Raw genomic sequence first — 14135 nt, forward strand, 5'->3', positions numbered from 1 at the left:
TTCTCAAATGCCTCAAAGAAACCAAATCCATCCTGGGGACAGCCTCGAAACCTTATCCTGACGCCAGGCCACAGGGTGGAGACTCTGGGCTGGTCCTGATGTCCTTGGGGTGGCTGAGAACAACCCAGGAAATATGGGGGATATGGCTTCGGGAAACTGCAGCTGGATCTCTGAGGATGAGACAGGGAACTTTCTGTGCTTTGTACTCTGTCCCATCAGCTGAGCCTGGAAGGAGAGCCTTAGATCCCATCCTAAACCTCAGCTCGGCGGGCGCAAACCTAGCCCCGCCTGAGTCATTCCTTTGCAAAAGAGAAGCAAAAAGCCCTGTAGCATCAACTTTGTCGCTGGCCTATCTGCACACCTGGGTTCTAATTCCCGCTCTGCCCATGACAGCAGGAACCTAAGCAAGTTTCTAAGCGGCATTTTCTTTTTGGTACGGTGGGCATAATGACAGCGAACTTGGGGCGTGGTCATTAGGGTTAATCAGCGACCTGGCTGTAGTATCCAGCCTCAGTGGGTCACTATGGACCTCTAGGTTGTTACTTCTCTCTGTGTGTGACTCAGGAAGATTTTTGCGCAGATGGCATCATTCTAGAGTCCCAGGATCTGCGAGGCTGTGGAGTCACCAGTATATATTGGGGGTAAGGGGGACGTGCGAGTGGAGTAAAGAAAGATACTCTTGGAATATTTTGTTGGTTTGCTGGGGGCACGTCCCTGGCGATCTCTGGCTCTGGGGGACAGCCTCCTTTCCAGAAGAATCGCTGACACAAAAGGAGCGGGTAGGTGGGTGGGTCGGAGCCCCAAACTGCGCTGTATTCCAGGGAGGCGGAGGAAGGAGGGCAGTCCCCAGGCAGGAGGGAGGGGAAAGAGGGAGGGAAAGAGGCGAGAGGAGGAGTTTTCCAGCCCGGCCTTGGCGGGCTAGCAGCGCAGCCCCCAGGTCTGCTCGGTCTCCTGCCGCCCCCTGGAAGCGCGCTGTGCTGCGCTGCTGAGCCCAGCGAAGTGCCCGCTGGCCATGGGGAGCCCGGGACTCCGGTCCGCGCTGCTGCTGCCGCCCGCGCTGCTCCTTCTGCTCCTGTTGCTTGTCCCGCCGAGCCGCTGCTTTCCAGGTAGGAGCCAGAGGTGGGGCTTTCTCCCCAGCTGGACACCACGGCCGCTGGAACCTTTTACTCCTGATCAGGGAGGTACGGGGGCCACCCTTTGTTTACTCCCAACTCGTCAGTCATAGCCCCAGGAACTGGGCGACGCGGAGCCGGGCTCGCGCCTGGGCACCTGGAAGGGAGAGCAGCCTCTCGCAACGCCAGACGCTGGGTGCCCTCGCAGCGCCCGGAGTCCGAGCCCGAGCTCCCTTTGCTTCCAGGGCTCCAAAGTTCAAATCACACCCGTGATCGCATACGAGGCTTCGAAGAGAAAGTTTGGCTGCAGGCTTGCTACTTTCTCATCACCCGGCATTTTGCCCCTCACACGGTTGCACACGGCCAGGGCTCCGGGCCTGGCTGCTTGCCTGGAAGAAGTCCCTACTCCCTCCCTCTGGAAGTCCCTGGTCTGGGCAGAGAAAGCGATTCCTGTGGACCTCACGGGCGGAGCCTCCCCCGCATCTCTTAACCCCCCCTGCTGGGGATTCCAAGAAAGTCTGCTCCTCTGAGGGAAAGGTGCCAGCTGAGAGTGGTGACATGTGGCATGCACTTGGTTAGCTCCAGGGAAAGAGGGAGAAGCGCGCAGCTCTACTGGGCAGGGGGTGCGGCTGCTTGTTGAGGGAGGGCGTGGCCTCCAGCATCTAAGGGAATCCTGGGGTTTACTGGGGGCTCTCGTGATGTAGGTAAAAATCTCTTTGGAAATGCCCTTTAAAAAGCTCCAGCTAACTTCTTCTACAGTGAGATTCAAGGGAACAGAGCAACATGCCATGTACCCCTGTGGCCTTGGAATGAAAAGGAAATCCATGCATGGGCTTTTAATTTAGTATTGATGGGAAAGTGGGTGACATGAACTATGAGGCATGTAAATATTTGGCTTTGCATTCATCAACACTATGAGGTCTGGATGGCACAGGCCTTAATCTCGGTAACTCAGGAGACTGAGGCAGAAGGATCACAAGTTTGGGACCAGCCTCAGCAATTTAGGGAGGCCCTAAGCAACTTAGCAAGACTGTCTCAAAAAATAAAATGAAAATGAGCTGGGGATGTAGCTCTGTGGTAAAGCACCTCTGAGTTCCCAGCACCAATAAATATTTTAAAAATAAAGTGGGGTCTGAGAAAGAACCTCTCAAATTCTGATAAAATGAGTAAGGGTTCCCAGGTAGATGCTTAGAAGATGTAGGGGATGGCTGCTGGAAATCCTCTGCGTATTCCAAATGAATGAATGTGTAAAACGAATGTGTAGATTAGTAAACAGGAACATTTGGGCTCTGAGCTGATGCTTCTAAGTTTTAAGCTTTTTTGTAGGAACTGACTCGACAAAGTAGAAAGGAGATCATCCTCAGTGCCAGGCAACTGCAATTCTCATGGTGTGTTGGTGTCCCCACTCCCACCTGCTTTGGCAGGAGTGAGGATAAAATGAACCTTTAGGGGAAGAGGAGGTCAGTAAGTGGACCAGGAGCAGCTTTGGGGGAGATGAGAAGGTGGAACCTTTCACACTGAATTGGGAGGTACCTGTGAGCCACCCTCAGAATCTCAGCTTCTGGCTGAGCCATTCTCAGGCAGGAGTCTCCTCTCCTTTTCAATCGGACCCTAACCCCCCTTGCTCTGCCCTCCCCATTCCTTTCTTTCAGCTTCTACCCTTATATAGTATAGCTTGCTGCCAAGACCCAGCACCCACAAGATCACACATTTGCCAGTTGGGACACTTACTATTCTTCATGTTTTGGGCCTTGCTCCTGGCTTCCCTGGTTCCCTCTGCCAGTCTGAAGGTCCCCTCCTCGAGGAGCCACTGTGTTCCTCTTTGTCACCACTTCCATTGATTCCTAACCTGCCCTCTGAGTCTACTCGGACAACAGATGAACTAAAGCCAGTTGGAGCAGCTTGAAATGCACTCCTCTGGGGTATGTTGGGAAATGAGCTCTGCTGGGGCTTTTGAATCCAAAGGAGCAGATTTCAGTTCAAGCCAGAGGTTTGGGAAGGCTGGGGAGGGAGAACTCTCCAGACCCATGGGTCCAGAGGTAGATCACATCCATTGAGTTTACCCTCAAGTGTGGGTGACAGATTTTAAAGATCACTTCAGAGTGTACATCATGTCTCTAGTAAGAGAGAAAGTAAGCAGTTTTGAATCTGGAACTTCTAAAAGAGAGAGGTAGTGATCCAGGGCCTCATCAGCACCCCAATTATGTAACCATCTGAGCTTTTATAGCAAATCTGTCAGAGTGAGAATAAATCATTCCCATTCCCACCCCTGGAAGGTCTCTGGAGTTCTTCCATCTTCGAATTTGATGCAGCTTTTCTGGCTCTCTGATTTTTTCTTTGCAGCCTAGCAAAGATGCAGTGTCCACCAAAAAAACACAGGAAGTCTACGGAGATTTACTAGTAAAATTGTGTGTGTTTGGGGGCTGGGGATGTGGCTCAAGGGGTAGCGTGCTTGCCTGGCAGGCGTGCAGCCCGGGTTCGATCATCAGCACCACATACAAACAAGAGTGTTGTGTCTGCCAATAACTAAAAATAAATATTAAAAAATTCTCTCTCAAAAAAAAATCTTAAAAAAAATTGTGTGTGTTTGATTGTGTTTGTATGCTTATGAGAGATGATGGAGGGTTGTTTTGTTTTGTTTTGTTTTTCTCATACTGGGGATTGAACCCAGGGTGCTCTATCACTGAGATACATCCTCAGCCCTTTTTATTTTTTATTTTTTAATTAATTAATTATTTTCACTTTTTGGTACCAAGGATTGAATCCAGGGAGTTGAACTTTGTCTTTCCCTCTCTTCCTCCCTTCCCCACTCCTCTTCCTCTACTCTACTGGTCTCCCTTCTAGTTGCACATGGCAGGCATCCCCCAGCCCCAGTCCCCTGCCACCTTTCTCTTCCTTTTTCCTCTCTAGCTCCCACATATGAGAGAAAACATGTGATCTTTGACTTTCTGGGTTTGACTTATGCCTTTAACATAATGGTCTCTAGTTCCATCCATTTTCTTGCAAATGACATAATTTAATTTTCCTTTATGGATGAGTAAAACTCCATTGTGTATATACACTACATTTCCTTTATCCACTCCTCTGTTGATGGACACCTAGGCTGGGTCCATAATTTGGCTCTTGTGAATATTGTTGCTATAAACATGGGTACGAATGTATCACTATAGTATGCTGACTTTTTAAATTCTTTAAGATAAATACCAAGGAGTGGTATAGCTGGGTCAATGGTGGTTCCGTTTGGAATCTCTTGGGGAACCTCCATCCTAATTTCCATAATGGTTGTACTAATTTACAATCCCACCAACAGTGTAAAAGTGTTCCTTTTACCCATATCGTAAGCATTTCTTATTGTGTGAATTATTATTTTTTATTTTAATTGGTACTAGGGATTGAACCCAGAGGCTCTTAACCACCGAGCCGTATCTCTAACCCTTTTTAAAATATTTTGAGACAGGGTCTCACTAAGTTGCTTAGGGCCTCACTAAGTTGCTGAAGCTGGCTTTGAATTCACAATTCTCCTGCCTTAGCCTCCCAAGCCACTGGGATTACAGGCATGTGCCACTGCATGTTGCTGAGATGGGAATTTTTTAGATTTTAATTTGTTATATATGACAGCAGAATGCATTATAATTCATATTACACAAAAAGAGCACAATTTTTCATATCTCTGGTTGTACACAAAGTAAAGTCACACCATCCATGTCTTCATATATGTACTTAGGAATGATGTCCATCTCATTCCACTGTCTTTCCTATCCCCATGCCTGCTCCCTTCCTCTCCCTCCCTATTGTCCTATCTAGAGTTCATCTAATCCTCCCATGCCCACCTCAACCACATATGAATCAGCATCCTTAAATCAAAGAAAACATTCAGCATTTGGTTTGAGGGGATTGGCTAACTTCATTTAGCACTGTATTCTTCAACTCCATCCATTTACCTGCAAATGGCATGATTTTATTCTCTTTTAATGTTGAATAATATTCTATTGTGTATATATACCACATTTTCTTTATCCATTCATCTACTGATGGGCATCTAGGTTGGTTCCACAGTTCATCTAATATGAATTGATCTGCTATAAACATTGATGTGGCTGTTTCCCTGTAGTATGCTGTTTTTAAGTCCTTTGGGTAAAGACTGAGGAGTGGGATAACTGGGTCAAAAGCTATCCCATGGTTCCATTCCCACTTTACCAAGGATTCTCCATACTGCTTTCCATATTGACTGCTTTCCATATTGGCTGCACCAATTTGCAGTTCCACCAGCAATGTATGAGTGTGCCTTTCCCCCATATCCTCACAAACACTTATTGTTGTTTGTGTTCTTTTTTAATATTTATTTTTTAGTTTTTAGGTGGACACAATATCTTTATTTTACATTTATGTGGTGCCGAGGATCAAACCCAGTGCCTCATGCATGCTAGGCGAGCACTCTACCACTGAGCCACAACACCAGCCCTGTTGTTTGTATTCTTAATAGCTGTCATTCTGACTGGAGTGAGATGAAATCTTAAGAGTAATTTTGATTTGCATTTCTCTAATTGCTAGAGATGTTGAACATTTTTTCATATATTTGTTGATTGATTGTGAGATGGGAATTTTGATTGATTCTATTCCTTACTTACATGTGAGATTTTGGAAATTCACTCCATCTCCATCTGCAGAGCCAAAGATAGGGAATGAGCACCGAAGTCACCTAAGAAAGGCTTTCAGAATATTCTTAGGTGGAGAAAACTGGTAAAGTAGCCTTGCTTCACCAGTGAGAAAAACTGAGCAAGATTTGCAAAACACCAAAGCAAATCGTATCAGCCAAGGCAGTCTTCTGAAATGTCACATTTCGAGATAAGTATTAGGAGCAAAACACCTGGCTCAAGCTATACAATTAAAGTCTCACCAGGAGCAGGCTAGAAATTTCTATTTGGGTTTAAACATGTAATCAGCTGACAAAATTACTCTGCAATAGAAAGGAGATGTGTTAGGGAGTGCAGGCCGTTTTTGTCTGACATTGTCTTCACTGATGACACTTTTGGTACAGTACATTGTTGTTACTACTTCTCATTTCACAGATTTGTGAGCTGAATAAGACTCTAGAAACCATCATTAAAGTGCCAACTTGAAACCTTCCCACCTCATCAGTCCTCACACCATAATCAAGGCACAGCCCTTCTCTTTTATATTATTGCTGTAATATTTTCCTTTTGAGTCTTTCACTTGAACTCATTTTTTTCTTCCTTTAGCCAGATACTGGTCTTTTAAGAACATTGACTTAGCGCCTTTTTTGTTATACATAATATTAAGGTTCATCTGGAAATAATTATACAAGCACGAAATATAATTTGCTCTGATTTAGTCCTCAGTACTTCTTACCCTTTCCTCCTCCCTCCCTCTGTTCCCCTTCATCTGAATCCATTAATCTTGTTAATGGGCACCTAGGTTGCTTATAAGCTTGACATTTGTGGATTGAGCTGCCTTGAACATTGATCCCTATAGTATGCTGATTTGGGAACTTTTGGATAAATACCAAGGAGTGGGATAGTCGGGTCATATGGTGGTTCCATTCCTACCTTTTGAGGAACCTCCATACTGCTGTCTAGAGTGGTTGCGCTAATTTTCAGTCACACCAACAATGTACAAGTGTACCTTGTCCCCCACATTCTTGCCAACACTTATTATTATTTGTATTCTTGATAATTGTAGCACTATTTGGAAACTCAGAGCAGCAGATCCCTGTCCTCTCTCTGTGTGGTTATCTTCAGGTACATAGTTTGCTTCCAGCCTAATTTTTGAGCCCCTCTCCCCTAATTTCCTATAACCCAGCAAAAATAGACTACCTGGTCCTTGCAGAACTTGAGTTACATCTCCTTCTTCTTGTCAACAGAGTCGTTTCCTATACCTGGAATGCTTCCCCCGACTTGCCACTTGTCTGCCCAAATTCTTCCCATTATCCAGCACCCCACCACACACACACACATTCTGATGGAACCTTTCCTCTTTCTGTGATTCTGGGGATCAAACCTTGATCTTGGTACATGCTAAGCATGTGCTATACAACTGAGTCACACCCCCCAGTCCCTTGAAACCTTTCTTTTTCTTTTTTTTTTTTTTTTTTTTTTGAGAGAGAGAGAGAGAGAGAGAGAGAGAGAGAGAGAGAGAGAGAGAGAGAGAGAGAATTTTATTATTTATTTTTTAGTTACACAACATCTTTGTTTGTATGTGGTGCTGAGGATCGAACCCAGGCCGCACGCATGCCAGGCTAGCGCGCTACTGCTTGAGCCACATCCCCAGCCCCTGAAACCTTTCTTTTTCTAAATATTTTTTATTAATTATTGATGTTCCTTTATTTATTTATTTGTTTATGTGTGGTGCTGAGAGTCTAACCCAGTGCCTCACACATGCTAAGCAAGCACTCTACCACTGAGCTACCATCCCAGCCCCCCAAACCTTTCTTTGATCCCTGAAATGAGAAACCTTCTGCTTTTCTTTAAACACCTACAGCTCTTCATGGCTCTCTGGTGGTATTTATCACATATGCCATGCATTATCATAATCTTTGCACTTCTCTTGCTTCTCATAGATTCTGAGCTCTTAAAAGCAGGGCTGTGGTATGTCTTGCCCTTATTTGTATTTCCCACGATGTCTAGAAGTGCTATATAGTGCCAAGTGGATATTTGTGCTTATTGAATTAACTATACCCTGCAACTCCAGTGTTGGGCTATTAGATGGGAACGAACCTGAAAGAAATGTGTGCAGGTAAACAGGGCCTTGTGCCACCATGAATCTACATAGACACTATGGCTTGCTGTCTACAGAGGTTCCTTTTAAATCCATGAACACTCTCTGTTTAAGCAATAACTTTCCCTGTTGGGGGCTGTAAGTTGAGAGACTGAGAGCAGCCACAAGCTGGAGTTTGCATTTATTATTTTTGTTGGACGCTTTGCTCTAGGCCTTTCCAAAGTAGTTGAATGGTTTCCTTAGTAAATGCAAATATGTGTGCTACATCAATTCCCCTTTCAGTGAACACAACTGAAATTGGCAATTGAAAGTGAAGAGAGAGTTTAAACAGAAGAAGGTTTACTTTTGCCAGGCTATAGCATCGGATGAAATTTGTAGCAGCCAAATGATGATTAATATTCAGGCTAAAGATTCACTTCCAAACTAGCAGCGTGAATAATCACCTCTCCCAAGTTCCAGTTTGTAGAGAGATTCTCAAGCTAGCCCCTTAATTCTCAACTGTGTGATTTCTTGACTGCTATTTTTTTTTCCTGGTACTGAGGATTGAACCCAGGGGTACTTTACCACTGACCTATATTCTCAAATCATTTTATTTTTATTTTGAGGCAGGGTTTTACTAAGTTGCGTAAGGGCCTCACTAAATTGCTGAAGCTGGCCTTGAACTTGTGATCAACCTATGCCAGCCTCCTGATTAGCTGATATTACAGGTGTGGATCACCACACCTGGCTTGACTGCTAATTTCTGTGGGCCATTTTTGGGGGGAGGAAAATGTGGTCTTTTAATCCTGCTCCTTCTCTGGGTAACAAGTTTTGAAATAGAATCAATTTCTGCCTTCTCTCATGAAACTTGGGCTCTAGTCAGAGATTAAAAGTGGACATAAATGATGAGATAGTTAATATGGTTGCGATTTGAGGATGAAGAAGGTATATAATTCCTTCTCTTTGATATTTACCTGTCTTATGGGAAAATAGACACAGAGTTATCTCAGTTGGCAAATGTTATAATACAAATGAGTCAGTTGGCCTTAGGGGTACAAAGAAGAGACACACAGGCATACTGGACCTGGATACTGAAGTTGATGCCAAGAGATGCTGATGCCCAGATGGCAATGCTTAAAGGTTCAAGGAAGGTTAAATCATCTGTGGGCTTCCCTAAGAACGCTTTCAAATTGAAATGAAAATCTGTATGGCTGTCCTTTTTCTAGAGAGAAGGATCTTCCCCAATTGAGAAGCACTTATCACTAGATCCTCTTCATGAATTCTATGAAAAAACATGTGCATTTCATGGACACAGAAGTCAACAAAGTTTCAGATGAAATTACCAGAGTAGGAAAATGTTCAATCAATGAGCAGGTGGCCCTTCCAGTTATAGCCAGCTGTACAGTTTCCAGTTCTCATTTAAAAAGCAGCACCAGCTGAGTAATCCCAGCAGCTCAGGAGGCTGAGTCAGGAGGATTTTGAGTTCAAAGCCAGCCTCAGCAATTGTGAGACCCTGTCTTTAAATAAAATACAAAATAGGGCTGGGGATGTGGCTCAGTGGTTGAGTGTTTCTGAGTTCAATCCCCAGTACCCCCAAATTAAAAAAAAAAAAGAAAGAAAGAAAGAAAAACCAGCACCAAATTGGGAGTGTAGCTCAATGATAGAGTGCATACTTAGCATGTATGAGGCCCTGAGTTCAATCACCAACACCTTAAAAAAAAAGGTAAAAAATAAACAAATAAATAGCAAAACCCAACAAGACAGATATAATTAGTGATTCTAATTGCTTTCAGGTGTGATCTGGCAACTTATTATACTTCCCACTCAGGACAATGTCTGGGAGCTGGGGAAAGATCTTGAATCAATATTTGTGGGTTGATTAATTGAAGTAATTGTGAATGGAACCATTCTATTTCAAATATCCCTGCAGAATTTAATGAGAATTTCCAAGATGATACTTTCCAAAGGAAAAGAAATACAAGATAGCAAAATGTCAGTGGAAATTAACAGTACCCTGAACCAAAGAATCCAACTGGACAGGCAACAAGGCAGGGCAGAGTCAATTGCTGAGACTCTTGGATATCATATCACCCAGGACATTATTCTAAGACATTTAGAAACACCAGGGAATTCTGGGGGTAGGCTTTCCAGACAAAAATTTCAGGGAAAAGCTTGCGCAAGACAAAAGTCATTGGTAGCACTGTTAAACGCCCAAGGTTTCCAGATGATAATTGATTGCACCTGGCTCTTACGGGGAGCATGGCGCACTCTGGCCTCAGAAACCTCTGGAGCACTCATTCCTCAGCTGAATGATTCACTCACCCGTAATCCTTAGCTCATATTGGATGCCTTGTTATGCATTGTTCTCCAGGGAGAAGATAAATGGGTTTGGATATAATGGTTTAGATTATCCCAGAGACTTGAGGTTGTAAATTGCGTATATTGGTTTTAAAAATTTTTTTTATGAGTAATAGACAGATCCAAACATAGAAATTGAGGGTAGACTTTCTGCCTTGGCTTTGAAATATCATTGCAATACTTTTTCTGTCCTGCTCTTTTACTGACCTGTAGTATCATCTTCACGAACCAGTGACTTGTTTTTCCAGCTGTCACTGACTATTTGCAACATCCATCCAGTTGTGCTTAATGAGCACTTTTTCCATGCTAGTTACTCCCCCAGATCCTCTAATGGTTAACCCTGGCCTGTCACTTATGGTGTGTGTGGCTGAGCTGAATGGATCTGCCATTCCAGACATCCAAGAATGTTCGAAACACCAATTAAATTAGGGCCACAGGATTATCATTATCATTGAACCAAGGGTTTGCAGGCATATTGTGGAATGGTGAGGAAGTGGTGGTGTGGCCATGTCCCCCACCTTCAGAAACTGTTCCCAGAGTGGCCATTCCTTATAGGGACTCTGACAGACATGTTGCCAATGACTCAGCATTTGTCAGGCCAAAGTTACATTTCCTTTCTCTGTCTTCCTTCCTTCCTTCCTTCCTTCCTTCCTTCCTTCCTTCCTTCCTTCCTTCCTTCCTTCCTCCCTCCCTCCCTCCCTCCCTCTCTCTCTTTCTTTCTTTCTTTCTTTCTTTCTGAACCCAGGGTGCTTTACCACTATGCTATACCCCCCAACCCTTTTTATTTTAATTCGAGATGGGATCTCACTAAGTTGCTCAGACTGTCCTCCAATTTACAGTCCTCCTGCCTCAGCCTCCTGAGTTGTTGGGATTACAGGCGTGCACCACTGGGCCCAGTTTCCAATGTTTTTGATAGCAAACATTGAAATTCTGTTTATACTTAGAGTTTAATTAATCTTTTCAAGGGGAAAAATTACAGTGTTTCAGTATCAACCACTCATAAATCTGATGCCATATGGGCAGGTTGTAAAGTCTTGTTCCTTTTTTTATTCTCATGACCTAACAGGGAACCTGGTTCCTGGGAGACTCTCCATGGGTATGGGTGGCTTCTGTTGGGGATCATGCCCCTGGCTAGTTCTGAGCCCCTGGGTGGGTGTGTCAGGTCCTGCGTAGATTCCTGTAAAAGTTTCTCTCATCCATACCCAGGCTCTGCTACATGGGTTCCCTAATTCATGGAACTGTGCAGTGTTAGATTAAGAGGATGTCCAAGACAGTAAGATCCTCTGGCCTCAGTGTTTTAGTGAGAAGCCTCTGGTCTCAGTCACTTGAAGGTTACTCAGAGAGTTAGAAGCAGACTGAGCTGTACAGATAGTAGGATCTTCTTGCAGTTCTAGGGGGAAGGCAAAAGGGCGCAATCTAGTACTTCCTGGAAAAGTATCTGTTGGAGCTAGATTTTACAAGAATAAATCACAGTGCAGCATTAACTGAGCCCCCTGACCAGGGGTCAGCCCAGCATTGTTATTTATGTGGACACTTGGCTGCACTCTCAGGTCTTATATCTGAGGCTGCTTGAATGTTTCTCAACAGTTCTGAGAAGTTGCTGCTCCAAAGCCAGATCTTGCTCCCTTTTGAGGACATCAGGGTCCACAAAGCTTTGTTTCTATACTACTTGTTTTGAGTTCCTCACCTGATTTGTGATGACATCTTAACAGCTTTATTGGGACATAATTCACATACTACACAATTCACTCATTTAAACTGTATGGTTCAGTGGTTTTAGTATATCCTTGAATTGTATATCCATTACCACAGTCGATTCTAGAACATTTTCATTACCTTGAAAACAAGCACTGTGTCTCTTAGCCTTCACTGCCTATCCCTCATCACCCCTATCTCTAGGCAACCAATAGTCTATTTTCTGTCTCTATAGATTTGTCTGATTTTGACATTCCAAGTAAGTGGAATCATTCAATGCTTGTCCTTTCTTTCACTTAGCATAATGTTTTCAAGGTTTATCCACATTGTAACATGCATCAATACTTGATTCCTTCTTATGGTCAAGTATTCCATTCTAAGCCAGGCATGGAGGTGCATATCTGAATTTTCAGCAGCTCAGGAGGCTAAGAAAGGAGGATTGCAAGCTTGAGGCCAGCCTCAGCAAGTTAGTGAGGGGCTTGTCTTTAAATAAATAAATAAATAAGGGTTGGGAATGTGACTCCATGATAAAGCACCCCTGAGTTAAAGCACCAGCACTGAGAGAGAGAGAGAGAGAGAGAGAGAGAGAGAGAGAGAGAGAGAGAGAGAGAGAACAAACTCCATTCTATGAATATACCACATTTGATTCATATGTTCAGTTAATGGGCATTTGGATTATTTCTACTTTAAGTCTAACAGGAATAACACTTCAATGAAAATTTGTGTACAGGTTTTTATGTGGATAGATGTTTTTGTTTTTCTTGGGTATGAACCTAAGAATGGAACTGCTGGGGTTTATGGTAGCTCTAGGTTGACCCGTTTGAGAAACTATTCGACTGTTTTCTAAGAAGTATTAGTCTGCACCCTTTTACCTTCCCCCTAGAACTGCAAGATGATCCTACTATCTATACATTCTCTCCAACCCTTATATTTTCTGTCTTTTTTAAAAATTAAATGAGATCATTTTATCCCAGCTCACTAATAGCTTCCACTCAAGGTTTGAAGATACTTGTATCTTCTCCACCAACCATGGTGGGATACTAGCAAGAGTCAGCCAGTGGCAATTGCCCCTTCTCACTGCTGAGTTCAGGGACCCTGCTAGCCTATAATGCACCTTTGAGTGAATTAGAAAAGGATTCCCAAGTAGTTCTATGGACACAGGGCTTGGTCAGGAGACAGATTTGGGGCTAGTTAGGAAAATTATGATAGAGGCAGGCCCGGAACTCAAGATTTGGAGAGTGGGAGGGCAAATTAGAGTTGAAACCCTGCTTGCTGTTTTGGCGGGTGTGACAGTGGCTTTTGTGGTGCAGGGACCTCCCTAGACAACCATATTTGCAGTCCTGAATGTCAGTGGTTTGGCCCCAGGCTTTTTGAAGCCTGTGACTATTTATTTATTTATTTGGTTTTGGTACTGGGGATTGAACCCAGGGCTCTTAACCCACTGAGCCACATCTCCAGCACTTTTTAGTTTTTTATTTTGAGATGGGGTCTCACTAAGCTGCTTAGGGGCTTGCTAAATTGCTGAGGCTGGCTTTGAACTCATGATCCTCTGGCCTCAGTCTCCTGAGCTGCTGGGATGATAGGCATGTGCCACCACACTCAGCCACCTTTTGACTATTTAAAAGAAAAAACAGAATGAAAAGGTGTGCTTGCATGTCAGCAGGATCCTTGTAGCCTTGGATCACCTGGTACCAAGTCAGAAATGCAGAAGCTCGGGCCCCACCCAAGACCTACTGAATCAGCATCTTCACTTTAACAAGATCCTGCTGATGATTCCTAGACACAGTGAAATGTAAGCAGTACTAGTCTGATGAAGTGAGTTCAACCCTTTGCCAAGACAGGGTGGCTGGCCTGTTTGTAACTGCCACACATTGTCTCACTTCCCTTTCTCTCCCTTTTCCTGTTGGCTTGCCTTCATCATTGAATCTGCTAGACTTCCTTTCCTAAGTTCCCCCACATTCCTGAGATAAGCACATACAGCCTTTAGGTTTCTTCTCCCTTCCCTAACTCAAAAACAAAAACAAACCCTTCAGGGGACCTTGACTTCATTCCTTCTAAGTCCTCATGCCAGAGTGCAGCCCTGCCTGGCCTACCCTTCAGCTGTCTCTGTAACAGGGCCCTTTGCAGGGATTTTCCCTGCAGCTAAGATGTTCCTTGTTAACCTCTGCCTATTAAGAAAACTAGGCGAGTGTGATCAGGGTTCCTCTGCCTTTCTAACTAGACCCTGTCCCAGAGCTGAGCATTGCTGGAACTGAA

General features: G+C 44.1%; 1 protein-coding gene across 2 annotated transcripts in view; it reads left to right on the forward strand.

Annotated features, from left to right (window-relative positions):
• The first annotated feature begins 885 nt into the window (after window positions 1-885).
• Window positions 886-14135, forward strand: part of Srpx (sushi repeat containing protein X-linked) — a 96814-nt gene continuing 83564 nt past the window's right edge. For both annotated transcript variants that reach the window (XM_005323960.3, XM_005323961.3), the window contains exon 1: window positions 886-1106. In XM_005323960.3, the coding sequence (XP_005324017.1) occupies window positions 1013-1106 (94 nt within the window). In that variant the 5' untranslated portion in view covers window positions 886-1012. The remainder of the gene's footprint in view (window positions 1107-14135) is intronic.

Source organism: Ictidomys tridecemlineatus, chromosome X, assembly GCF_052094955.1.
Source record: "Ictidomys tridecemlineatus isolate mIctTri1 chromosome X, mIctTri1.hap1, whole genome shotgun sequence".
Taxonomy (NCBI): domain Eukaryota; kingdom Metazoa; phylum Chordata; class Mammalia; order Rodentia; family Sciuridae; genus Ictidomys; species Ictidomys tridecemlineatus.